The 27190-nt window shown below is 42.1% G+C and overlaps 1 protein-coding gene across 6 annotated transcripts in view; it reads right to left on the bottom strand.

Annotated features, from left to right (window-relative positions):
• NLN (neurolysin) overlaps nucleotides 1–27190 on the bottom strand; it is a 72294-nt gene that overhangs the window by 18618 nt on the left and 26486 nt on the right. For all 6 annotated transcript variants that reach the window (XM_059725130.1, XM_019496034.2, XM_014594085.3 and 3 more), the window contains 6 exons: nucleotides 20566–20673; nucleotides 17650–17752; nucleotides 15175–15332; nucleotides 10772–10907; nucleotides 8805–9171; nucleotides 750–951 (listed from right to left, as the gene is read on the bottom strand). In XM_059725130.1, coding sequence (XP_059581113.1) covers nucleotides 750–951; nucleotides 8805–9171; nucleotides 10772–10907; nucleotides 15175–15332; nucleotides 17650–17752; nucleotides 20566–20673 — 1074 coding nt within the window. The remainder of the gene's footprint in view (nucleotides 1–749; nucleotides 952–8804; nucleotides 9172–10771; nucleotides 10908–15174; nucleotides 15333–17649; nucleotides 17753–20565; nucleotides 20674–27190) is intronic.

Consider the following 27190-nt stretch of genomic DNA (forward strand, 5'->3'; position numbering starts at 1 on the left):
ATCTCAGCAGAGACTCTGGATTCTTCTTCCATTACTTGGTTTAGCTTTTATAACCCTTATGTCCCTTAGTGGGTTAACTACTTTGTTTATTCTTTCAATCTCTTCAATCTACCTTTGCCTCTCACAGCTGTGCCTCTCCTTACCTCCCTCTTTCACTATCCTTTGTATTTACCTGATCTTATTCCTTTCTATTTAGTATCCCTGTTCTCTGCAAGTCCATTTATAACATGTGATGAAGTAGTCTGGTGCCTCCAAAAGCTTATGCCTTTCATATCCTGCCTTCAGTTTAACACAACCACAGCCTTCTATAACAAGAAACACAGCTCTATGAATAAGTATCGATTCACAGGACATTTTAACTCTTTGCGACAGGAACTGGGCCTTTTTTATGTTTCTGGAGGACTTAATACATTTGGGTACTAAGAAAAACAAGCAATAGCTGTAGCAACCATCTCATTTAGTGCTATCTGTTGGAAATATTTTTTACTCCTGGAGTGATTTACTGATCAGCCAGTTATTCAGCCTGTTCAGAGGGGAAAGGATACATTACTATTTGGACATTTCCCCAAAACTGTATTCATTCCTGTATTTATAAATCAAAAACGCAAAAGAACTGTGAAAAAAGATTCTTCAAGACCTATTGTAAGGAAACAATAAGTCTCATCAAATACAGACACCACATTATATACCCCACCATATTTAGAGACCATGAAAATAGAAATAGACCTTTTAATGGAAACATTACTAACCTGTGCACATATCTGATGCATTACATGGCCAAATTCATGGAAGTAAGTTTTCACCTCATCATGTCTCAGCAATGATGGGCGATCTGAAGTTGGTTCTGAAAAGTTTGTCACCAGAGCAGCTACAGACATCATTCTGCTGCCATCAGAGAGAAGGCAGCCAGGCTGGAGACCAAAGCATGCTGCATGACCATACTTCCCCTCTCTGAGCAAGAAAATATACCAAAAATCATCCTTACATCACAAGCCTATTTTCCAGAAGTAATATGGAGAATGGGGCTGTGTTCCTCTTATAGCTTTATATGAGACAGAGGTACATCTCTTATTAAAATTACCTTTTAATAATAATGATAGGGGTCCTTTCTCTTTCAATAAAATCTCTTCTATTAAATTTAAATTCACATCCAATATTTTTTGTAAAAGTCACCATGCCTAAGATTCTGCTAAGAACACAATGAAAAACTGTCTAAATCCTGTCAGTGTAACACTAAAGGGAGCAATGCAAACCTTTGAATCCCTTATTACTTAGGCCATTGCCATATGTTACACTTACAAGGTTATTAAACAGTTAATTGTCTTGAATTGTGACCTGGCCATACATTCAATCAATTCATGGGGTGATAAAACCAGGAACAAGCTACAAAGTTATTCCACAAAAAATATATAACAATGTGGTTGGTTCCTATCCTATCCAGGTGTGCCCAGCCACAGGAGTGCATGGTGCATCCCTGTGGCTGGGAGCCCAGCCAGCTCAGGGGGCACCCAGCTGCAGGAGCCTGCTACTTGCCAGTGCAGGGGGAGCCTGGGATCATGATCCCACAATCATATCTCCTGCCATGCATTGTGTAGCATGGCAGGAGGTACAATTGTGTGGGTTGTGCATCAAGTCCTATTGTGCCTGTCCCTGTGTACCTGGGGGAGCCCTTAGATATAAAAAAGTCAACTCTGCTCCTTCTAAAAGTAATTTTTACTTTACATAAAGGATATGGTGACAACGCAGAGTGCAGTGCTTATTAGCACAGAACTAGCTGTAAACAAGCTTAGCTTCTCAGCAGGGTAAGTCAGCCTGCATTGAATTATGGGCTGCTGAGGCTAAATTGCTTCTGGTATAACTGATGTTCAGAAAGTATCTTGCCTAACCCATTTAATCTGACAGATTTAGTAGATCAAAGTAGTAGTGTTTTGGTGTGTTTGCTTGCTGGCAGTAATTTATTTTATGTACAGAGACCTTGTTTGAGGACCTGTAGAAATAAATAAGTTACAAAAAAAAGAAAGAAAAAAAAGAAGTACCCAAATAAGAAAGGCTTGACTGTAAAGGACCTCATGAGAAGGTGAGGGATAATATCTCTTCATATGTCCCAGTAAAATAAAAATGTTGACAGTTGAATTTATGCGAGGAAGACTTAGCCTTGAGAGTGAGTTAAAGTCAGGCTATCCCTGGAAAGCTACCATAACAGAACATGTTGCTACAGTCCACAAGGCAGTGATGAAAAACAATAGATTAATAATCAGGCACACAGCTGAGACAGTAGGCAACAGCACTGGGCCTGCGCATTCCATCTTCAGGGAAGATCTGGGTATGAGGAAGATGTTAGCTAGATCAGTGCCAAGAATGTTGAGTACTGGCCAAAAACAATTCAACTTGACATTACAAAGAAACTTTAAGGGCAGTTTCAAGCAAACCCAGAAAAAAACATGCACAGGATTGTGATTCAGGACAAGCCATAGGTTAACCAATTTGATCTTGAGACTGAACAGCACAGGATGCAGCGAAAGCACTCATACCCTTCATTTCCTGCAAATTCAAGAAGTTGGCATCAGTCACAGTAAGGCCATCAGGAACAAGTGCCATGGGAAGCTAAATCGAGGAGTACTGACTAAGACAGCGTACTATGAATTTTTGCATATTAGTTATTATGTTTAAATGATAATAGTATTGAATTGATCAACCTCTATGATTGTATAAACAACTAAAACTCCATTTTGTGCTTGTTCCCTGCTTGACATAAGTAGATGAACTTCGTATGTCCTGTGTAGGTGAGTGTCTGTGTGAGATGGTGAATGTTGAAAGAATGGTAACTATTTGCATGAAAACAGAAGAAAATTTAATCGATTGTGTAAGCAACGAGGTGCCAATATACAAGTTACCAGACAGTAAACTAATTAAGCTAATTAATGGATGGCTGAAGAACTAGTCTGTGATCAGGTGCAAAGAAGACAGTAAGCAGAAAGAACTTTTCATATCCTTCCACTTGAACTACACGGTGTTTCAAGGCAGAGATAACCAACTTCACTGGAATGACCTCAAGTTGAGATACCCAGAAGAAACAACCTCTAATTAAACACTGGGCATGGAAAACCCCCAATGCTGAACAAAGACTTGAAATCCCTATAAAAGTGAGATGCAGACAAGGCAAGATGAGAAATCCATTCTCTCCAACCTCATGGAGCACAGGAATGCATGCTTGTATACCCGGGCTCATAAGCTTCAATAAGCCTGGACCCAGCCATCCAGTGCTAATACTGAGTAACATCTGCTGGTAACTATAACATCTTACTAGAGTGGTTTTGTCTGTATGTCTATGTCTGTTTGTATGTATGCTTATGTATGTCTGTTTGTATGATTGATGTGTCCAAGCTTATGTATCTGCTTCATGTGATCAATGGCATCAAACATGGCATTTTGCCTTATCCCCCTTTTTAAGGTCTCACTCTTAATTTGAGCTATTGGCAATTTTAAGTAACAACAGTATGTTATCCCATGTACACTGATGTCTAGGAGAGTATTCTAAAAATAAATCATCAGTTGAATGAAATCAGTGTTTGTTTCTTTGTCAGGTTAGAAACTTTCTGAATGGCCTCTTCAACCTGAGCTCTGTCATTTACAACTAGCGCTTCATTATTTGGCAGTCTGTAGTGTAGATGTATCCCTGGTTTTGATAATTATAAGATGAAATACAATATCTCATTTTCTGAAGTATTAACGTTTGTACCAACTTGAAACATATTTAACGAATAAAGATTAGGGGGTACTGGTATTGTAAAGCACTTTTCTTTTTAAAAATCAAATATGATACCCTCTCCATAAAACTGTTATAAAAATCTCCCTTAGCAATTATCTTTAAGAACTAATAGACGATGGCTGAGGGGAAAATATGGTATGTAGCTTGAAAAGGGAAACAGGAAGACCTGGAGAAGCTTTACTTTGATATTCAAACATATTAGAAAAAAATATTAAAAACAGGTGATAAGAAACAGCCAACATGGATTTGTCAAGGACAAATCACATACACCCAAATTTACTTCCTTTTCTGACAGTTAGCTGGCTTTATGGAAAAAGAGGTTGTAGTAGATACATTTTGACATTCATAAATACTTTTGGACACTGTTCTATATGACATTATTATAAACAAACTGGGAAACTTTGTGGCCTAGATTAAATCATCACAAAGCAAGTACAAAAGTGATTGAAACACTACGCTCAGTGAGTTCTGGATTTACTTGAGTCCAAGACAAGATATTTTTCACCATTTAACATGGGGGGATGGGGGGAAGCCCCTTGTCTTGGATTTAAGTATAATCGGGGAGGGTCAGGCAGCTGCTGCAGCTCTAACTCTAGCCTCAACCCAGGGGGTACAGGGGTCTGCCCCCCCCTCCCCCCCAATGATTGCCCCACAGTAGCAGTGGGAGTGAGAGAATGAATTTAAGACAACCCATCAACAACTTTATAAATTTGCCATGTCTAGAATCTAAATTAGAGGTGCACTGATACATTGGCCTGATATCGGATCAGCACCAATATAAAGAAAATGTACTATATTGGAAATTGGCCATATCAGGCTGATAATTTAGCTGATAAATGCATGAAGCTGCAGTGAAGCACAGGGAGCAAAGAGCACAGCCCGGCAGCGTGGAGAGCTGCCTCCAGCTGGTAAGTCTGGTGTGGTGGAAGGGGCTGGGGGGCAGATCAAGGTCCCCGCGATGAGGGAGGGTGTGGGGCAGGGGCAAGGGCAAGAGCTGCCCAGCTGAGGTCAGCAGGCGCAGCTCATCTGGGGGACGGGGGGGGCTACCACCACTGTGTGCTGCTCATCCAGGAGGGCAGAAGTGGGTGTGTGCTTCTGGATCTGTCTGGGGCAGACTGGGGCTGCACCAAGCTCTTCCTGGCGGGGCAGGGCTGCACTTGGAAGGGGCCACAGCAAATTTGTGGCTGCAGCCCACCCCGCTATCCCTTTTCCAGTGCAGCCCTGCTGGGAAGAGCTTGGCGCAGCCCTGGCCCCAGCCTGCCCTGCACAGATCTGGGGGCACATGTCCCCCCCAGATGAGTAGCGGGAGCCGCTGGATGAACAGGTGAGTACCGGATGAGCTGCTAGACCAGCAGCTCCCAAACAAGTAGTACACAGTGATGAGCTGCCCCCCCCCCCCACCCGCCCGCCCGCCCGCCAAGACAAGCCATGGCCCCGTGCCATGCCTGCCTTGCCCTAGCTGGGCAGCACTTGCCCCTGCCCCACATCCTCCCTCACCGCGGGGGCCTTGATCTGTCCCCGCAGCCCCTTCTGTCTCCCTTTGCCTTCCACCACACCAGACTTACCAGCTGGAGGCAGCTCTCCATGCTGCTGAGATGGGTATTGGAAATTGGATCAGTATCAGCTGATATGCCTCCTTAAAAATTGGCTATTGGTATCAGCTGCAAATATCTATCAGTGCACACTTAATCTCATTATTGGGGGGGGTCATCTTAAATATAGATTTGTTTTGGATTTGGGTAAATAAGGCATTTACCAATAGTTTGCTGTCGGAGCAGGAGGAAATTTCAAGTTTCTAGTAGGTTTCTCTCATAGGTCCAGTTCTATTTTATATTTTAAATTAATGACTTTGACAGTGGAATGGAGAGAATACAGTTTGTAATGACATCAAACTGAATGTGGTTGCAAATCCTTCCAGGACAAAATTACAATTCAAGAGTGTTCGTTACAAATTAGAGAACCAGACTATAATTAGACAAGATGAAGTTCACTGAAGACAAGTGTAAAATACTACACTTAGGAAAGAGACATCAAGGGCAGAAATACAAAATGTGGAATATCTAACTAGGCAGCAGTATTCCAGAACAGGACCTGGGAGTTACTATGGATCAGGAACTCAGTAAAAGAAAAATGTGATATTGTTGCAGAAAAGGCAAGTATCATCCCAGGATGATACAGAAAGGGGAGTTGTATGTAAGAAACAGGAGTTAATTCTCTTGTTTGACTTGGCACTGATGAGGAGGCCTCATCAACTGAAGCACTGTGCTCAATACTGGGTTGCACATTTAACAAAAATTGGAAAAAAGGAAGAGAATCCAGGAGTGATAAAAGATTTGAAAAACATGACCAGTGAGGAAAGTTTGAAAGAATGGGTTTGTTTTCTTTAGACCAGAGGAGGGACTAAGACTAAAGGAGTCTTCTAAGATATAAAAGGTTGCTATGAAAAGGACAGAAATCAGTTAGGCCACTGACAGACATGAAAAAACAAAATAAAACAGCACTTTACCAGAAGAGGAAGCACGTCAGTTTGACCTGTATCCCCAGCATCTGTAAAAATAGGCATAATCTGATCTATTATAGAGCAGGCAAAAAGCCCCACTAATAATGCAAAACTCTGGACTAACCTGATCTGTAATAATCAGGCATTATTTCAGCAGGGTTTTTTGTCACTTTTTTCTAATAGCTGATTCAATCAGCTATTAGATAAAATCTCTAAGAAACTCTGCTGAAGCACACAATCTATACAGACAATGGGGGAGATGGGTCCAACTAATGTGATACCTCTTCTGGGCGTGCGCTGTGTTCAGTGTGGGGGTCACCAAGCTGAATGTAAAGCAGTGGGGGGGTTTTCACGTCTGTAAGCAGCCTATTATGTTAATACAGATAAAGGATGAGAGAACACATTCTTATTTCCAATCTGTTTTCCCTCACAAACTGTTGCATTGTAACATGTGCTTAAATATGGAAAGCACATCAGCCCCATTAATTCTCTTTGTTCACTAGAGAGGAACAAGAAATAAAACTTAATTTTTAGCAAGGGAGATTCAGGTTAAGATACTGGATAAAAAGCCTCCTAATAATAAAGATAGTAAAGCATTAGAACAGGATTGCAGTGGAGGTTGTAGAATCCTTTTCCTTGAAGGCTGTTAATAGGCATGCTCTAGATATACTCAACCCTGTACAGAGCATGAGGACAGATCAGCGATCGTCTTGAGGTCCCTCCCAGCCATACAGTCTTGTGATAATTAAAAATGAGCCAGTAAAAAAAGTAAAAAAATGTGCACCTACTCCTTATTTGCTGTCATTATATGCATAAAATCTGCTTTTCAGTTTAATGGGGGTCACAGTGGCAAGGCAGCTGAATCATCCTGCTACATATTCAGAAGCACAAGTTTGAGCCCTGCTCCAGCCCTAGCTGAAGTCGAGCCCTTTGTAAATGGATGCCTGGTCATTTGGGCTGGATACTCAAAGGCAACTGGATGTGCTCCCAGCCATGTTCCTTGTGAGTCACTGACTACAGAAACTCTGGTGTTTTACCTATGCTAACCTCATGGCTCATCTGAGCTTGAGTGGGCCTTTCACCTTTTGAGCTCTTTGATATTAATACTAGGTGCTCACTACTATTTGGCTTTTTTTTAAATTGATGGGCCTTGTCTAAAACACCTGAATAATGATGTTGAACAAGGCTGTAACCTGCCCTGCCAAAACCAATTTTCCATGAGATGAAGAAGCAGCAATCAAAGGTTCAAAGGGCCTTAAATTAGAAAAAGTCCCCATAAAAATAATTAAGACTTAATTGCAGGCCTAAGGGTAGAGAAGGAAAATGATTAACTGAAGATGCCTCACTTCTCAAACACTGCCTGAAGGAAGCCCAGCACAGGAGGAAGAAAGGTTTTCAGGATTAAGGTTATATGATTTGCATTGATGGAGAGGGCTACCTAAATCTAGTAGTAGGCAATGGAAACCTTTTTTTTCCATAAATTCAAGAAAATGATCAAAAGCTTCCCATAAATGCTTGGCTTCAAAGCACCTGTCTCTTAGACTTGAGGTTGTAGGGTTGGGATGTCAAATGGGATCCTGCTGAAGCAGTTCTTAGTAAGAGATTGATACATTTCCCAATACTGGACAAAAATCTCTTGAGTTTTCTTCTGTAACTTGAGAGGGCTCTTATCAGGAAGAGATGAAGGCCTGGGAATAAAACCGTCAACAAGATCAAGTCCCAATACAACATTAATGTTCTTTTCAGTGATGCCAGATGGAATGGATCTAGCTCTCTGACAGACCTGAGTTCTGAGATTCTTTCCAAAAAGAGAAAGTCCTTTATTGTAGGACGTGATCCTGATGGCTGCCCTAAGGATTGATCAATCTTTGTGAAAGGATCTAGGAAATTTTGTCTTTGTTCAACACTGGGCCCCAAGTCTGAAGTCTTTTCAGACATCTCCTCAGGACAATATTAAAGTGAGATACATAGGGAATTCCTACTACCTAGAGTAGAGAAGAGGTCTCTGTATAATATGCTGGGAAGGGCACAAGGATAAGGAAACAGAAGCAAGGACACTTTCAGGAGTAGGATATGGAGGGGAGAAGGGAGACCAGGAAGGATAAGACATTTCTAATGGGAAAAGAGAAATCACAGGTCAGATTCAAGCAAAGTTCTTGGGTTCAGTCACCTTTGGAGGGTTGCCCACTGACAAGGGTATGAGGAAGATACTCTTATCTTTATGTGGTTTTCCTCCTCTTAGGCCTCATACAGACATTCCATTTCTTCTGGGAGAATCACTGTTCTCCTGGAAAAACTACAAGTGCAAAGATGTTCAGACTTTTTCTCCTTGAGTAAAGATGCTCCCTCTGGGAGAAAAATAACTTGGGAACAAACAAGGTTAAATCACTCCCAGAAAAGTTTCTCCTGAGAGCGTGAATGTCTGTAATGCTGTTAGTTAATTACTTTATTTCACCTCTTCAACTCTCCATTCTATTAACCTCCTAAAGTTAGCCTCATCTCTAACACTTAATAAACAAAACAAAAATGAGTTACCTGGGATAGAGGTCCAAGTAGAACTGCCCTAAAACTTCTCCCGTTGATCTGTCCTTTACTGTGTAAAGAGTGACACTCTCATGCCAAACACAAGCATTGTCTACCTGCTCAAATTCAAGTCCCAGCAGCTCCTGGTATATATTCAATAGGCCATCTGTAACAGCCTCGATTGGAAAATATTCCTTCAATTTCTCCTGATCTATGGAGTACTTAAGCTCTTCTGTCTTGATCATATAATAATGTAGATCCCATGCATTGATTCTTCCATCATACTCAAAACCCATTTCTTTACACTCGTTTTTCTTCACATCCAGAATAAACTCTCTCTCCTCCTCAGACAAAGGCTTTAGCTTTTTACTTAAATCATCTGAAAATGAGAATACGTGCATATGAGAATAAGAGAATTGTTTCTGAATCAACCTACTACTACTACTAAATTCCCTCATTTAAAAGTATACATTTTTTAAAGTGTCTGTCCAACTGGGGACACTAAAGTTTTCTATTTGTTGGTCAAAGGTCATTTTATTGTTTGCCTTCCTGTTTTTAAAGTTTTAGTTTCAGGTGTGTTCTAGATGTGAGGACATGGACTTCTGCACCATCAGCTCTGGAAGGGGTAAGCATCATGAGTTATATTAAAAATTTAATTCAGCAATACAAACCCATCAATTAATTTTCTAAATCACTATTTCAGCTACTAGTGCTATTATTCAAGTGTTTCACACTACCTCCAGGCAAAAAAAAATTGTGTTCTTCTGATGTGCACTTATAAAAACCAATTTAGAATAATATAGAAAATATACCAAATAGAAAAACGTATTCATACAGAGTTATAATTGAAATCTTAAATGCACATAAAAAGCAGGTAGTTACAAACTTTATTTCCTAGCAAAACCACAACTCATCTCTGAGAAATTGAATTCCTAGTCCAGAGCTTTCGATTATTAGTGCAATGTTGATGCTAAGTTCCTGATGCTTAGACAACCTATAACTCAGGTCTCACTTGGCAGCATTCAAGCTGCTCGATGAAAGCTGTTTAGCTGTTGCCATCAGATCCATCTGCCCAAATGCAAAAACCTCGGAATGACTAAAAATTAGAAGTATTTTAAAAATAAAATAGAACCCATGACTACTATCAGCCATGTTGTGCCTCAATGTTATGAATGAATACACCATTGCCAGTTGCCCTATCAAAAGAAAAAAAAAATCAATCTTCCGAGGGCTAACATGGTCAAGCAAAATGTTACAGTCTGCAATAGTGGAAGAAAAATACACTGTGGGAGTTTTTCCTTCTTCCAAAGCATCCACTAGAGGCAGTGAATGGGGATAGGATACTGAGCTGGATTGATCACTGGCCTGTTTTGGGACAGCAGTTCCTAGGTATTGGCTTAATACAAGTTTCTTACTATAGTAACTGAAATAAGAATGCAATTGTAGGAGAAAGGTAAAGGAATGGATTACTAAAAAGGGGCAGCCTCTGATGCATTAAATCAGTGGTTTTCAATCTATGGCCCACAGGCCCTAAGGAGTCTGCAGGCTATATCTAAGCAGTCTGTGAAAGATAACTATAATCAATAGAAGTATGTGAATACCCACACTTACAATTCAAAGGGGTCTGTACCTCCATTCAAAATTTCCAAAGAGGTCTGCATCTCCATTTAAAAATTTTTAGGAGCCCACAAATGAAAACAGGTTGAAAACCACTGCATTAAAGTTCTAAACTGTTCCTCTGGAGCCCCTTACAAGCGACAGATTTACTTATATTCTTCATGCACGCTTGCAACTTCCATTGTATTTAATGTACTTATATCAGGGTATGGAGAAACAACGCTAAAAGTATTCGAGTGTGAGGCAGAGCTTCCTTTCCTGATGAATCTTGTGTGCTCTGTGACCCAGTTTCATATTTAAGACTACATTGGCTGAGGAGTCATATTACAGATCCAAATATAAATATCTACATTAAAACAAACCTAGAAAGGTTGTTACATTATCTGTGCTCTTTGCAGTGTTCATCTCCAGTACAAAGTTGGCATGTGTGTTGTAGCCAAGAAGCTCTGCTACTTTTGCCCTTAAGGGAAGCAACTGCTGAAGAATTTTAGTGTTTTCCTAGGAAAAAGAAAGCAAGGGTGTAACTAAACACAACTGAACCCAATTATTCAATATTTTGAATAAAATTTGAAGTCATAAATCAGAGCAAACATTTTAAAGGAAATATCTGAGATTCTTACTCAAAAACATGTGAAGTATAAGCTTACTGTATTCCCGCAATGTTTAAGGAACAGTATCAGCAATGCAATTAACAGTGGCAGGAATCCTGACTTTCTAAGCTAATGATTTATTATGATTCTAGATCACTACAATCCTGTAATATCAAATTAAACCAAATAGGTACTACATTGATTTAAAGTTAAAAATCTCTGAACCTTAAAGAGGGTTTTGTTCTTTTTAATAAAAGAGGGAAATATTTTAAAATACCATATTTGCTGTAATCTAAGAAAACCCTGAATTTAAGATGACTCCCCAATAATTAGGTTCTGTACATGAAAAATTTACAAATTTGTTATAATTTTCCATGTATAGAATCTAATTATTGGGGGGTCACCTTTAATTCATCCCCCCCACTGTTGCAGGGAAACACAGCGCGGAGCAGGTGGTGTGGGGTGGTCAAGCAGCTTGCCCCCTGCCACCTCTGCCTGGACTGCTCCCCTGCAGCCTTGGACCACCCCCTCCCACCTCTCCCTCCCTCCACCTCAGCTCCCTTCTTTTCCCTCCCCCCTAGCCTCTGCTTCCCTTCTCCCCTCCCTCTCTCTTCTCCCCTCTAATCTTTAGGGTGACCACTGATGCAACCCCAGAGTACAGGGCATGTACTTGGTGAGGGGTGGGCCCCTGGACTGATCAGTGGTGAGCGGTGGGGCCACTGTGTCCTCAGGCAATGAGCAGCAAGGGGTGGGGCCATTGGGCCCCTTGGCCAATCAGCAGGAAGGGGCAGGGCCACCACAAAAAGGCTAGCTCCCTCCTTTCCTCCCTGGCTGGGAACCCTGCTCCTCCTGGCTTGTGCACTGCCTTAACTCTAGGCACAGCCAACAGAATTGTGAGGACAGTTATTACTGAGGAATGCATGGGGACAAAGGGTTTAAAAACAGGATGGTCCAATATAAACACAGGGTCAATGGTCACCCTACCTCTGCTCCTCCCCTCCAGTCTCTGCTCCTCCCTCCCACCTTCCCACCAGCCTTTTTCCCTCCCCACCCCTTCTTTACCACTGTGTTGTGCCAGCAGGCTCTGTCCCTGTTCTAGCCTGGGGCACAGAGCATGGCCCCAGCCCATCCTTTGTAGCAGCCTTGCAGGGTGCATACTGCTGCTACAGAGCCTGGGCTGGGGCTGTATTCAGTGCCCCAGGTTGCGGCATACATGGAGCCTGCCAGTGCGGAGCAAGGGTAGAGGGTGGAAGGGAGAGGGGCAGGCGGGGGAGCAGAGACTGCATGGTGTGGGGTGGGGGGAAGATAGCAGGGTATAGAGGTGGCAGGGGGTGGAGTAGGAAGGAACTGTGGCTACAGCCTGACCTTGACTAGGGCCTGGAGCCCAAGCCACAGCAGCTGCCTGCCCTGCCCCCACTGCCCTCATACTTAATTCTAAGATGAGGGGCTTCCCCCCATGTTAAATAGGGGGAAAAAAATCCTGTCTTAGAATGAAGTAAATATGGTAACCCAGTGGTGTAGTTCTTATGGGTGAAAATAAGGCTCAGCTGGGTAAGATTGTGCCTGTGATAAAGATTGTGCCTGTGTTTGCAAATTTTGGTATTCTGACTGCTTGTAGAAAAAGAGACAGGCAAAAAGGAAGGGATACTATGCATCCCAAGTCAAACAAACCCAGGCCCATCACTTGTTAAACATGGGGGTGGATTACTAAGTAAAGAAACTAAGAATATAACTATGCTGCTGCCCCCACTTTTGGAAGAATATGTTTTGTCAGGCTATGAAGAAATTGTTTTTAAAACGGTATTTTTCAGCCTTGACAGTGTATGCCTTTATATATGCTAGATATATGCTTGGTGCTGTTTTATTTTATCCTGTACTTTTCACATGTGCCAATGTGAAGCACAATAGCTCAAAATGTCTATCATTCTCTAACAAACAGTTTGTACAGTTGACCAAATAACACTTCCTCTCTTGGCTTTCATTTTCTTCTTTTATCCAGATTTCAGTCCTCACTATCAAAGATGTTAGTTGCTAAATGATTTTTATAGCATAATTTTACAGTTTTTTTAATAGAGAAGCCTTTTATACATACAGCTTATTTTAATTAATAGCCAATTAACATAATTTCCATTAATGTTTATTCCATATTTAGTTGCCTGAATTTAATAATAGAAACATATACTTATATAGCACCTTTCATTTTGAAACATCCCAAAGCACTTCAAACACACAAAAAACATGTTTCTTTTGGGGGAAAGTATCAGTATGCTGGTGCAGGGCACACTGCAGAAATGCAGTGAGGGAAAAATTTGACTCAGGATACAAAGACAAAAATGTATTCCTATATAAAGATTATTGAGAGCATTCAGATTTGCATACAAAAAAAATCATACTGATGAAATTTGAATTGTTTGTGACAGGGAGTCTAGATTGCACATCTAATGTTTGCATCTCTAAGCTATTTAGCCACTCAATAATCTTATTTTTTTTCACTTCTTTCTATACTACTTATTAGCAAATCCCTGCCCAAGCCATTTTATCTGTTAAAGAGCATTTTCAATTGGACTTACCTTAGAACACAATACTGCTGTCCATTAACTGGAAGACTATTCACTACTTAGTACTACAAGGTGTTTCTCAGAACACCAACCTAACACTGGTCAGGAGAACAAGAGACTGAGGCCTAGAAATTCAAATCAAAGATTTGATTCTTATACTAAGTCTATGTTACAATCTTCTGCATAAAGGAGATTTAAGGTTGACATAAATAGAATTCATCTACACCTCAGTGCTCATTAACACTGTTAGAGCAATGTAAAGAACCTTAATAAACTAAAACGAGACACTAACACTTTTAATCACACCTGGTTCTTTAGACCATCAGTATAAGGAGTCCTAGTGGTTAAGGCATTCATCTGGTAGAACACTGAGGGGCATCTTCTAATGTATATTTAATTAACTGTACAAAAAGTGGAACAGTTTGTATGTGAGAAATTGGAAGAGACACCCCGAAGAATACCTTCACAGCCCAGGGGTTAGGACATTCTCCTGGAAAGTAGGGGACCTCAATTCAAATCCATGGTCTGAGTCTGGCAGCTCTGACCTCTGTTGTATACTGGACAATGTGGAGGGAACATTATCACCATCACCTCCTCCATCTTGTGAATGACACCTAAACTATCCTCTTTCGACCCTAACCCCCTCACCTCCAATTGAAACATTTTGATTTAGATGTGCTGAAATCAACACTTTGACATTCTTGAAATTTACAAAAAATAAAATAAAATATTTGGCCAAAAATATTCACAGTTCGGATTTAGTGACAAGCTTTGGTTCTTCCCAAACTGCATTTTTGCTACAAATAAACTATGCAAAAAAGAATAAGTCCAGGATGTCTATTAACTTTTTGGAAAGGAAAAATAGCAATAAAAACTAGCTGGGTAGAAATGACCATTTACAGCCATTTTTTAACAATACTGCCTGAAGCATCCTATTTGAAAAGGTGTGAGTAGAAACAATAGACACAAGTGAATAGATTCTCATCTAGAAGTGACCTACATAAACCATAATTGGCTATTAGGGTGTAACTCTATTAATTGTATCAAGTGCCATTATTAGAAATTATGAAGTCCTTCATACCTGAATGATATGCTGTTTTACACCAGTGGTGCTCAACCATTCTGCACTGTGGACCAGACAAGTGGTTCAGCATTGGTCTGTGGGCCAGATTCAGTGCACAGGATTCATCCATGGGTCCAAAAACATATATACCCCTAGCCCAGTATGTGCCAGATTGGGTCCACCACCCCAGCCTCAGCCCTGCATGTGCCAGAGTGGGTCCATTGCCACACCGCAGCCTCATGCATGCTGGATTGGGCTTGCCACCCTGGCCCCAAGTGCTGGACAATGCACAGATCAATGTCATCTGGCTGCAGGGCTTGGAAATTTGGCTGCAGGGGAATGGTGGCAGTGTTAATTGCTATCACTGCCTTACTACCAAATATCTGCACCTGTGGGGAGCCCCATGAACCAGATGATACAGCTTCATGGTTGGATCTGGACTGTGGGCTTGAGAGTGAGCACCACTAATTTACACATTTTGCTACTACTTCTAATTACACTTAAGAACATATTTGGTACTTTATGTATGGTAAAACAACAAATAACTGATGTACCTCTTTGCATCTCGTATTAAAAGCAGATTCCATTTTTCTTCTGGTTTCTGGAATACAGCACTTCTTCATAACAGGAAAATAGTGGGGATACTTTAAGGTAACTTTATACTCATCCTCTATCATTTCTAAGCTATTGATGAAGTCATCAGGAAGGCCTTCTGTGGTAAACAATTTAATCACAAGATTTGAAAAAGGATATTCTCAAGAAATGAGTTTTTGTTGTTTTTTTTAACACAAGAATATTTAGCATAAAACAATATTGCACTTACCAATAACCAGTTGGCTATTAGAAGTCTTCATAGAGGTATAACCACATGTTTTACAGCTATTTGCTAATGCTTTTGATAATCAAATAAAACAAATGAAAGTTAGAGCTAACAGGACTAAGTTCATAGCGGACAAATGCAAGATACTATACCTTAGAAGGAATAATCAAAAACACAAATATAAAATGGGTAACACTTGGCTGGATGGCAGCATTATGGAAAAGGACTTGGGAGTCCAGGTAGACCACAGACTCACTATGGATCTGGAGTGTGTTGCAGCTGCATAAAAGGCAAATATGGTATGGGGATACATCAATAGAAGCATTAGGTACAAGACACAGGAGGTGATAGTGCTTCTTTACTTGGCACTGCTTAGGTCTCAGCTAGAGTAGTGTGTACAGTTCTGGGCTCCATAATTTTAAAAAGGACATGGAGAATTTAGAGAGGATCCAGAGGTGGGCAACAAAGAAGAAAAAGGGCTTGGAAAACAAGGCATAAGAGAAGCTGAAGAGCTAGGCATGTTCAGCTTGCAGAAAAGGTGCATAAGAGGGGACAAGATAGCAGTCTTCAAATACCTGAAGGGCTGCCATAAAGAAAAGGGAAAGCACCTTTTCTCTGTTACTGCAGAGAAGAGAATGTGGATCAATGGCTTGAAGTTGCAGCAAAGTTTACATTGGCTATCCAGAAAAAAAAAAACTTCTTCACTGTGAGAATAGTGAAGAACTGGAATGGACTGCCAAGGGAAGTTGTGGACTCTCCATCACTGGAGGTGTTAAAGATGAGGTTAGACAGCCACTGGTTGGGGATGATCTAGGTGTACCTATGCCTATGTTTTACAATAGGTATTTCCCTTGCTTCTGGGCTTTGATGGTTGCCCTGTCCCCACTTTCTCCTACATGTGTCAGGGTGTTTTTAAGCTTCTCTCAGAAGCATTGGATGTTGGCTACTTTGACTGGGGTGTTAATACTCTTGCTGGGATCAAACCCTGAGGTTCCTGGCTAGATTGTCTTGTCCCTCTGCCCAAGGTCAGACTGATTGCCATATTTGGGGTCAGGAACGAATTTTAGCCCCAGTCAGATTGGTATAGACTTTGGTGGTGTTTACCTTCCTCTGTACTGTGAGGGAGAGGTGTGGTGCTCTACCTAGGATCTCTTGAGCATATATTGCTATTTCACAGAAGCAGGACATTGGCTGCCATGGTTCCCCTCCTTAACCTGTTGCAGGTTAGGGTGTTAAGTTTGTGTTGTGTCAAGGTTGACGGTGGTCTTGCATAGAGCTCACATTATGGTTTGTATGGGATGGTTTGGAGAGGGATGATCCTGCATCAGGCAGGGGGTGGACTAGATGACCTAGGGAAGTCTCTTCCAGCCCTGTTTCTCTATGATTCTATGAAATCATTAACACTTGCTTGCCAACATCACAATGAAATTAGCAGGATACCACAAGATTAAAACTGAATACAGTTTAAAAAATCTTCTCTAATTTTACTGAGATTTGGGATCATCAAATCATTTACAAAAACAGTGAACCATGTGAGCAATAAAAAAATTAATCTTTAAAATATTTTTTAGATCAAGGAAGGTAGTTTAACAGCCAGAAGGGAAGAAAAGTGGAGTAATTTCAGAAGGATGGAATACCACAATTGAAGTAGAATGAAGTAGTAGTAAAGAATTGAGGGGACAGGACAGAAAAAACAAGAAGGGAAGAACAGAGTGGGGTAGCAGGGTAGTAAGTAAAGTTGATGCAGTGTAAATCCATGAAGAATTTTTAATTTCACAAAGTAAAATTCTAAACTGAATTTGGAGATGGGCAGAGAATCAGTTAGATTCATAGCAATTTGATTGTCTGGATGTAGTTATTTATCCTTGCTTTAGCAAAATGCCAAAAAGTATTCCTAAAATAAAACTGGCAGACAAGGTTCTTTGGGTGCATCTGGTATCTTTTATTAGACCAACTTAAATAGTTGGAAAAAAAATGGTAAACAAGCTTTCAGGTTTAAAAACCTTTCATCAGGCTGATAAAGTTTCTGCAGTTGGTGTGTGCTCTTCCTGGATGGAATGAGAAGTAAAGAGGCTGGGCTGGTATGCATACAAAATAGGCAGTCAGCGAAGATGTAAATAGGATAGATGTATGTCCTTAGACCAACACGGCTACAACCTACACCCCTGTAAAATAAAAGTGTAGCTCCAAAGGAAAATATTTCACTTACCAAGTTCATCCTTAGAAAATATAAGAAATGTGTTTTCTTCATTGAGGTTTTTGTTGAAATCTATACATAGCTCACTTAATTTTTTCTTCATCGTCTTTATTTCCTAAATTGATATAAATCAAACTGACAGTCATAGTTTCATAGTAGTTAGGGGTCAGAAGGGACCTGACTAGATCATCTAGTCTAACCCCCCGCCACTGGTTGGAGCACACGCTGGGATCACACGACCCCAGACAGGTGTTCATCCAACCTCTTTTTGAATTTACCCGAGGTAGGAGTGAGGACCACTTCCCTAGGAAGTTGGTTCCAGATCCTAGCTACCCTTACAGTGAAATAGTGCCTCCTAATTTCTAACCTGAACCTATTCTCCAGCAGCTTCTGGCCATTGTCCCTCATCACCCCAGGTGCTGCTGTGGGGAATAGGACTCTTCCTATTTGCTGCTGATCTCCCCTAATGAGTTTGTAGGCAGCCACCAAATCCCCGCTCAGCCTCCACTTGCTGAGGCTGAACAGGTTCAGGTCCCTCAGCCTTTCCTCATACGGCCTGCCTTTTTGCCCTCCAACTAAGCAGGTGGCCCTCCTCTGAACCCTCTCAAGGCAGGCCACACCCTTCTTAAAGTCCAATGCCTAGAACTGGATGCAGTACTCCAGTTGAGGCCGGACCAATGTTGCGTAGAGGAGGAGTATCACCTCTCTGGACCGGCTTGAGATGCATCTTTGGATGCATGACAAGGTATGGCTGGCTTTGCTGGCTGAGGTCTGGCATTGGAGGCTCATGGTCATCTTGGAGTCAATAATGACTCCAAGATCCCTTTCTGCCTCTGTGCTCACAAGGGGGGAGCTCCCCAGCTTGTATGTATGCTGTGGATTCCTTCTCCCCAGGTGCAAAACCCTGCATTTATCTACATTGAATCCCATCCTATTACCATCCACCCACTTCTGTAGTCTGTCTAAGTTTAATTGCAGCCTCTCTCTCCCTTCGACCGTGCCTACCTCTCCTTACATCTTGGTGTCATCAGCAAACTTGGACAACGTGTTTTCCACCCCCTCGTCCAAGTCACTGGTGAAGATGTTGAACAGTGTAGGCCCCAGGACCGAGCCCTAGGGGACCCCATTTTTCACATCCCGCCAGGTCGAGTACGACCCATCCACCACCACACTCTGGGTACACCCCATCAGCCAATTTTTGACCCATCCACCTGTGTAGGCATCAATGCCACAGTCGCTCAGTTTATTAATGAGAATGGGGTGAGAGACAGTCACAAAACAAAAACTGTAATCTTAACTGCATGTAAAAAAATTTACTTTTCTAACATGCTGAAAGTATATTTTCCTAGCCCAGAGAGGATTAATCACATAAACAGCGCCTCTAAATAGTGTTATGTACTCACATACCATTTGTCTTATTTGAGATTTTAAAAAATTGTTACTGTATTTTAATGGAAATTTTTAATGATCCAAAAGGGAGTGTGCACACATGCTCACACACACAAGAGCAAGTGCATGTTGTTTAGAAGTCAGAGTTATATCCCTCTGGGACACATGGCAGGAAGAAAATAATTCCCATAGAAGATAACAGTATTCCAAAACCATTTTAAATGCTGGCATGTAGACATCGCTGAAGAGAATATTTTTGACATTTCAGTCTTACTTCTGGGATTAATTTCCTTTTTATTCCTAGGTTTACATACAGCATTGCTTGCAAATTTAAAAAAAAAAGTTGCACATTGTTTGTTTTTAAAAAAAAATTGCTACTTTTGGTGAAATTTAAGCATCAATCATGATTTCATGTTACTCTGAGTCACCAACAATTTCCTGAAAAAGAACCTTTTTAATGCTTTTCTAGAGCCATCAGGAAAATTAATATAATAGAGAGTAAGGCTCTTATCAAATACAGGATTTGGGCAAGGAATAATTAGTGGTCAAAGGCAGAGAGGTTCACAGGGTAGAAGTTATCAGAATGGTGTATACTTTGACTGTTGAATGTGGGTACAGACAAAACTGCAGCTCCTCGCTGTAACTGAGAACATTTCGCAGGAAGTGTTGAGTTACAATGATCCCCCGGACCAAACAGAAGTTCACTGTTGTTGGGGGGGAATTTAGCTGCTGGAGCCTGCAGCCAATTTCCCCCAGCAATAGCCCCTACTCCCTATGAGGTGGCAAAGTTTTCAGAATGGGAGGGGGGAAAGGGAACAAAGGGAGCTTGTTCTAGGGGTTCCCCAGCTGGCACTGGAAGGTGGGTGAATTGGAGCCCCCACCTCAAAGGAGGGGCTCCAATATACCTGCTCCACCTTCCAGCTGAAAACCCCCCAGACTGAACTTCCTCTGCTTCCTTTACTCCACTCCCATTCTGAAAACAGCTCGAGGCTGGCGGGCAGCACAGACAGAAGTTGCAAAAGATGCTCTGTTTTGAAATGTCTTCATTTGACCCTTCATGCAATGAAGGATCAGATTTTTGTCCAATCGGACATTTTTTAAGCTGCCTGCAGCTGTGCACTTGTGTTTGGTCATGGCTATAAATTGCTTTCTGTGGCCAGATTGGTTGACAACTGTCACTTTTGTCTGTGCCTTGTATGACTACGGGCCAAGATTTTTGGTACCTTGATTTTTGGGTGCCTGACCTGAATTTTTTTGTATGCAGGTTAGCACTTTCTGAAAATCTAAAACAACATGGTCAGTCAAAAACTAACCATTTAAAATTATAAACCACAGCTGGCTTTATATTAAAATATTTACATTTTTTTTCCTTCCGTCTTTTATCATTTCTACATCTCTAGCACTTTAAAGTTGGCCTCAAACCAACACTTAATTGAGATCTGGGCACACAAACTCAAATATACTTTAAGAACAGTTACATAGGTATGGAGAATTTCTTTTATTTGTTCCAAAAACACTGAAAAAAACCCTCATACTCACATTTTGCACTTCTTTTGGAAGATGGAGTCCATTTCTTTTTCCCATTTTAATCGACTTATCTAAATATCTCTTAGCTTCAGGCTTTACATTTTCAAGATCGTATGTTTGCTGAAATGGTGATAAATATTTTCATAACATGGCATTAGAAACTTCTCAGGTATTAGAAAGGTCAGAGCAAAACTGTTTATTACTTCTGCTGATCTGTACCATAGAAATGCCACCAACATCAGTTGCAAACAGGCTTTATAAATAATTTTACTGTACAGTAGTGTCTCTCTATTGATACAAGGCAGATTAAAACCAGAGAAGACTTTCTTTTAGCAAGCATCATAACTGAAAGTTTACCTATTTGGCTCTGCAAGAGCAGAAGCAAAGCTTTTGTACACTTAGACTGCATAGTGTATTTACACATTACAGGGGTTTACAGATGTTAGCTGGGAGGCAGTGAGTGGGGAGGGAGGGAAGCGGGGCGACGCTTTAATTAGCGCAGCTCTCAGAGCTGCGCTAATTAAAAGCGCCCAGACTAACATGTGTATTAGCATCCCTGTGCTGAAAAATGGTGGCAGGACACTTTGAACTAAAGCTCATCAAACCAGCTTTAGTTTAAAGCACCCCACCACCATTTTTCAGTGTGGGGATGCTGATACACGTGATGCTGGAATATGCTGGAGCATGGTAATTCCCACACTCCAGCAGACTTGATTAATCAAGTCTGCTCCGATGCAGTGTAATTATAGCACATCAGAGCAACCTCCCCGCATGTGTATAGGAGCCCTATTATACCAAGCACTCTCTTGTGTTTAAAGCATACTGTACTCAAGTTCATCCTGAACAAGTATCTTTTTAAATAATACACAAACTTAAAGTCATTTCCACAGATACTACTGACTCCTAGCGCTTACATAAATTTTGTCAGGTCTATATAATTAAAATATGAATTAATCCAAATATATAAGGATTAACAAAAACATTTGTTGTTATATTGCATGGGGAAAACGAAAAAGGATATAAACTAATCTGTCAGAGCATAAGCCAGCCACTAACTGATGGAAAGCAATTCCTAGCTCAAAGGCCTATTATTATATTACAGTAGTTCTTCCATCCTTCACTGTACAAGCAATTGGACTACGTAAGAGATTTTGGCCTACAAAAATATTAGCCTGATCTTGTATGGCAATTCCTATGAATATCAGCCACCCACAATGCAGAGCCATTCAGGGACATCTAATTCAGCTTGTATACTGCAAGTATTAAAGATGCATTAATACAGTGCTCTGCCTGGGTTGCTATATCCTACTTCTCATCAGTACTAATCTCAGCAGGCAGTACACTATACTAATGTAGCCCTATTGCTTCATATAGCTGAGCTAGTCCAGGTATGTCTGCATGACACTTCAATGTGCCACGCTGACATACCTTTAGTATCTCACAAATTGACAAGCCCTTCATGGTTTGCACTCACAAATTATCCATCTTTTCATCCTACACATTAAACAATGCTAAAAACAATTCAAGGTCATGTGTTTGCTGAAATGGGGTTATGTGATGATAAATATTTTTTTCATAACATGGCACTAGAAACTTCTCAGTTATTAACAAGGGTCAGAATAGATCTGTTCATTACTTCTGCTGTTCTGTACCACAGAAATGCAGAAAAATCAACATCACCTGCAAACAGTCTTTATAACCAGTTTTCATGGAATCATAGAAAAATAGCATTGGAAGAGTCCTCCAAGGATGGAGATTCCACAACCTCTCCGGGTAACCTATTCCAGTGTTTTACTATCCTCCTAATGAGAAAGTTATTCCTAATATCCAACCTAAATTTCCCTTGCTGCAACTTGAGACCACTGCTTCTTTGTTCTGTCATCTGTCGCCACTGAGAACAGTCTAGCTCCATCCTCTTTGAAACCACCCTGCAGGTAGTTAAAGGCTGCTACTACATCCCCTCCTAGTCTTCTTTTTCAGACTAAATAAGCCCAGTTCCCTCAGCCTTTCCTCAAAAGTCATGTTCCCCTGTCCCTTAACCAGTTCTGTTGTACTTTCTCAAATTTGTCTACATCCCTTCTGTAGTGGGGGCCCAAAACTGGACACAGTACCCCAGATGTGGCCTCACCAATGTTGAATAGAGGGGAATAATCACTTCCCTTGATCTGGCAATGCTCCTACTAATGCCGTTAGCCTTCTTCGCAACAAAGGCACACTACACTGTTGGCTATACGGTAGTTGACTATATAATAGTATCCTTCCATGTCATGAAACCTTTATTTTTGCCTCTATAACGTGAAAAATGTTAAAAATAGAAAATACCGTTCAAATGAAGATAAAGAGACATGTTCACAATGTTCAACTTGTGAGCACCCTAACCACACTGGCCCCTAACCATAACAGCATCATCAACTGTTCTGACTCATTTCAAATAAGCTTCAGTTAACTTGCTTTTTTACAACTAGCTCTTGACCAGCCATTAGTTCAGATGCTGCATCATGTGAATTTGATGAAATAATCACGCATCCATGTACTGTCCCCTGTCATCTCACTGTCTCTTGATAGACTCAGGAATATACTGAAGAATAACAGAGTAGAATCCTGCAGTACATTATAAATTCCTGAAACCAGAAACCTTTTGTGATCTCTGTGATTCCACAAGAACAGTGATGTCTACCCCAACCAGGATTGACAGGGATGGTGACAGATGGCAAAAATCAACTGTATCAAATGTTGCAATTCTAACAAAGTCAATGTGCCCCAATGTGCAGGAAGACTAGCAAGTATGGCAGAAGACCAGCTTGGCTTAGCAGGGAATTCTTCAGTAAACTAAATCACAAAGAGGAAGCTTATTAGAAGTGCAAACTTGAACAAATAAACAGGGAGGAGTATAAGAGCATTGCTCAGGCATGCAGGGATGAAGTCAGGAAGGCCAAAGTACAACCAGAGTTGCAGCTAGCAAGGGATGTAAAGAGTAACAAGAAAGGTTTCTACAAGTATGTCGGTAGCAAGAGGAGGATCAAGGAAAGTGTGGGTCCCTTACTGAATGGGGGAGACAACCTTGTGATAAAGGATACAAAAGAGGCTGAAGTGCTTAATGCCTTCTTTGCCTCAGTCTTTACAGGCAAGGTCAACTCCTAGAATACTGCACCAGACAGCACAGTTTGGGGAGGAAGTAAGCAGCCAACAGTGGCAAAAGTGCAGGTCAGAGCAGGGTCAGGCAATTATTTTGGCTGGAGGGCTGCTTAACTTGATTATGTGACTGGAAGTCCCACCTCTAATCCCTGACCTTTGCCACCTCCCCTTACCCCAGAAATACTCCTTTTGGAAGGGAGGATACTGCCATTTTGAAACCAAAAAAAAAAATCATACACTACAAAATAAAACAGCTGTTATAACTTATTTTAATTTTATTTTAAAATATATTTGTCCTGATTCATTTGTGTTTGCATAGTGTATCTAGAGGCAATTGCATAATAGCTCAAAATACAGTCCTATTCTTGTATATTGTATGTGTGGGGAAGAAAAGGGATGTATGTGGGGGGAGTTGGGAAGTGTGTGTGTGTGGTGGGGTGTGGGTATGGTGGGTTGGTGTGGAGTGGGAGTGAGAGTGAGAATGTGTGTGTGTGTAGGGGTGGGTCCTTTGACTCCCTGGAGCTGCCTGTGGTGGCAGCAACCAGGACCAGCCCCACCCAGTCCCATAGTGTACAGCTCTTTGTGCTCCCACTCCAATTTCTGACTGCAGGCAGTGGCAGCGTGCAGGGGCCAGCCCCACTAAGTCCCATGTGATGAAGCTGGCCATGCAAGTCATGCACGGCTGTGCAGCTGGCTGTGCTGGGGTGAGAGGAAGAGGGGTGAAACTGGCCCAGCTCCATAGTGCAGAGCACCCTGCTGTTCCTCATGACTTGTATGCAGCAGCATGTGGGGCCGGGCTGCCAGCTCCATCACACGTGGCATTTGTGGACTGCGTGTGAGCCTCATAAGATACAGACAAGCAAACCTCACATCCAGGCTCTGTGCTCCTGTCGCCCCACTCTAGATCCCTGCTGGCCCCAGGGCACCGGCACAGGCTTTGCACTCCTGCCTGCCACTTCCACTCCCACACCGCGGCTACTTCCCCACTGCTTCCCTACTTTCCCTCCCTCCCACCTGCCCACCCACCACCGCTTCCCACCTCTCTGCCCACCACTCCAGCCCACCCCAGCCAGCACTGCGCAGCTCCCAGATGCATGGCTGGGACTTCATGGCACAGCATGGAACCAACCCAGCCTGCTGCAGGCCCTCACCGTGTGGGCTAATTTCAGTGGTTTCTGCCCCCACCGCCACGTGGCTGGGTCCTGCCAACTCCATGCTGTGTGCCGTGGCATGGATTTGGCCCAGCCTTGGTCCCACAGCATGGGCTGTTCGTAGCAGTTTCCCCCCCTCCCTCCATCCAATCTTATCTGAATTTCCACTCAGATGGAGGGAGGGTGGGGAACAGCCAAGGGGTTGCAAGACCAAAAGCCACAGAGGCTGTTGGTTGGGGGCCAGAGGTGGGGTGGGGTGGGGTGGGGCCGGTCGGGCCTTGCCGTTCAGCTGCTGGGTCCTGCTGCCACTGGCACCTTGTCATCTTTGACAGGCAGCCAGAAACAGATAATTTTCTAAATGGCGGGGGGGGGGGGGGGGGGGGGGGAAGGCCTGCAGGCCAGACAGAATAGTCTGGCAGGCTGGATCCAGTCCACAGGCTGTATTTTGCCCACCCCATGATAGGAACTATTTAGACAATCTGGACATATACAAGTCCATGGGGCTGGACAGGATACACCTGAGGATGCTGAGGGAGTTGGCTGATGAGATTGCAGAGCCATTGGCCATCATCTTTGGAAACTCATGGCAATCAGGAGAGGTCCTGGATGACTGGAAAAGGGCAAACAGAGTGCCCATATTTACGAAAGGGAAAAAGAAGTATCTAGGGAACAACAGACCAGTCAGCCTCACCTCAGTCCCTAGAAAAATCATGGAGCAGATCCTCAAGGAATCTACTTCTAAGCATTTGGAGAAGAAGGTGATTAGGAACAGTCAGTGTGGATTCACCAAGGGCAAGTCATGCCTGACCAACCTGACTGCCCTCTATGATGAGGTGACTGGCTCTGTGGATGTGGGGAGACCAGTGGATGTGGTATACTTTGAATTAGCAAAGCTTTTGATATGGTCTCCCACAGCATTATTGTAGGCAAGCTAAGGAAGTATGGGATGGATTAATGGATTGTAAGGTGGATAGAAAACTGGCTGGAGCATTGGGCTCAGGGAGTAGTAATCAATGGCTCTATCTCTGGTTGACAACTGGTATCAAGCCGAGTGCCCAAAGGGTCTGTCCTAGGGTCAGTTTGTTCAATGTCTTCATCGACAACCTGGAAGATGGCATAGAGTGTTGTCCACTGGGGGTTACAGTGGACAACAAGCTGTATATGAGCCAGCAGTGTGGCCTTGTTGCCAAGAAGGCTGATGGCATACTGGGCTGTATCAGTAAGAGCGTTGCCAGAAGGTCAAGGGAAGTGATTATTCCCTTCTATTCAGCACTGGGGAGGCTGCATCTGGAGTACTGCATTCAGTTTTGGGCCCCCCAATATAGAAAGGATTCAGTGGAGGGGAAAAAATGGTTCAGGGGGTTGGGGGACATGACTTATGAGGAAAGACTGAGGGAACTGGGCTTATTTAGTCTAGAGAAGAGGAGGCTAAGAGGGGATTTAATAGCAGCCTTCAACTACCTGAAGAATGGTTCCAAAGAGAACGGGGCTAGACTGTTCTCAGTGGTGGCAGAGGACAGAACAAGGAGCACTCATTTCAAGTGGCAGCAAGGGAAGTTTAGGTTAGATATTAGGAAAAAAATTGTTACTAGGAGGTTAGTAAAACACTGGAACAGGTTATCTAGAGAGGTGATAAAGTCTCCATCCTTGGAGGTATTTAAGACCTGGCTTAACAAAGCCTTGGCTGGGATGATCTAGTTGGGGATGGTCCTGCTTTGAGTACGGGGTTGGACTAGATGACCTCCTGAGTTCCCTTCCAACCCTAATTTTCTATGATTTTGTTATTCTACGAATGTGGCCACTTTTGTCCTTTGCTAGATTATCTACAAACAAGGTTGGTACAGTCTCTGCTTTACTCAGGTTGAAACTGACCCCGAGGTGTGGCAGAAGTATCTAGAATACCAGGTGACAAATTAACCTTAATCCAATTTTCCCTAAAACAAGGAAGTTAAATGAAAAATAAGTGGTGCTATGAAGTTATATCAAAAGATGGCGGCTTGTTTGACATTTCCTGGGGACTCGTTAGCAATCTCAACTAGGAAGCCCTACTTGATTTTACTAACTGTAACTGCTAAAGGTCTAATGCAAATTAAAGTTCTCCCAACATTTCTAATAAGCCAACAAAGTGAAATTGGCCAAAACTGCCTAAGAAGATATTTTGCTCAACTCTTTCAACGTAATCACAAAAGTAAACATTCCATGTAGAACCACAGAATAGGTTCCCTGTATCTGATGCCATCTACTCCTGAAATGGGCCTTGTAAGACTTCAATGGCATTTTTACACATGTAAGCGCCCAGTGCTGCGTTGCTTGTAGTTGTACAAGGGATGAAATGCATGTCAGCGCTGAGA

This window comes from Alligator mississippiensis, chromosome 3, assembly GCF_030867095.1.
Source record: "Alligator mississippiensis isolate rAllMis1 chromosome 3, rAllMis1, whole genome shotgun sequence".
In the NCBI taxonomy this organism is placed as follows: domain Eukaryota; kingdom Metazoa; phylum Chordata; order Crocodylia; family Alligatoridae; genus Alligator; species Alligator mississippiensis.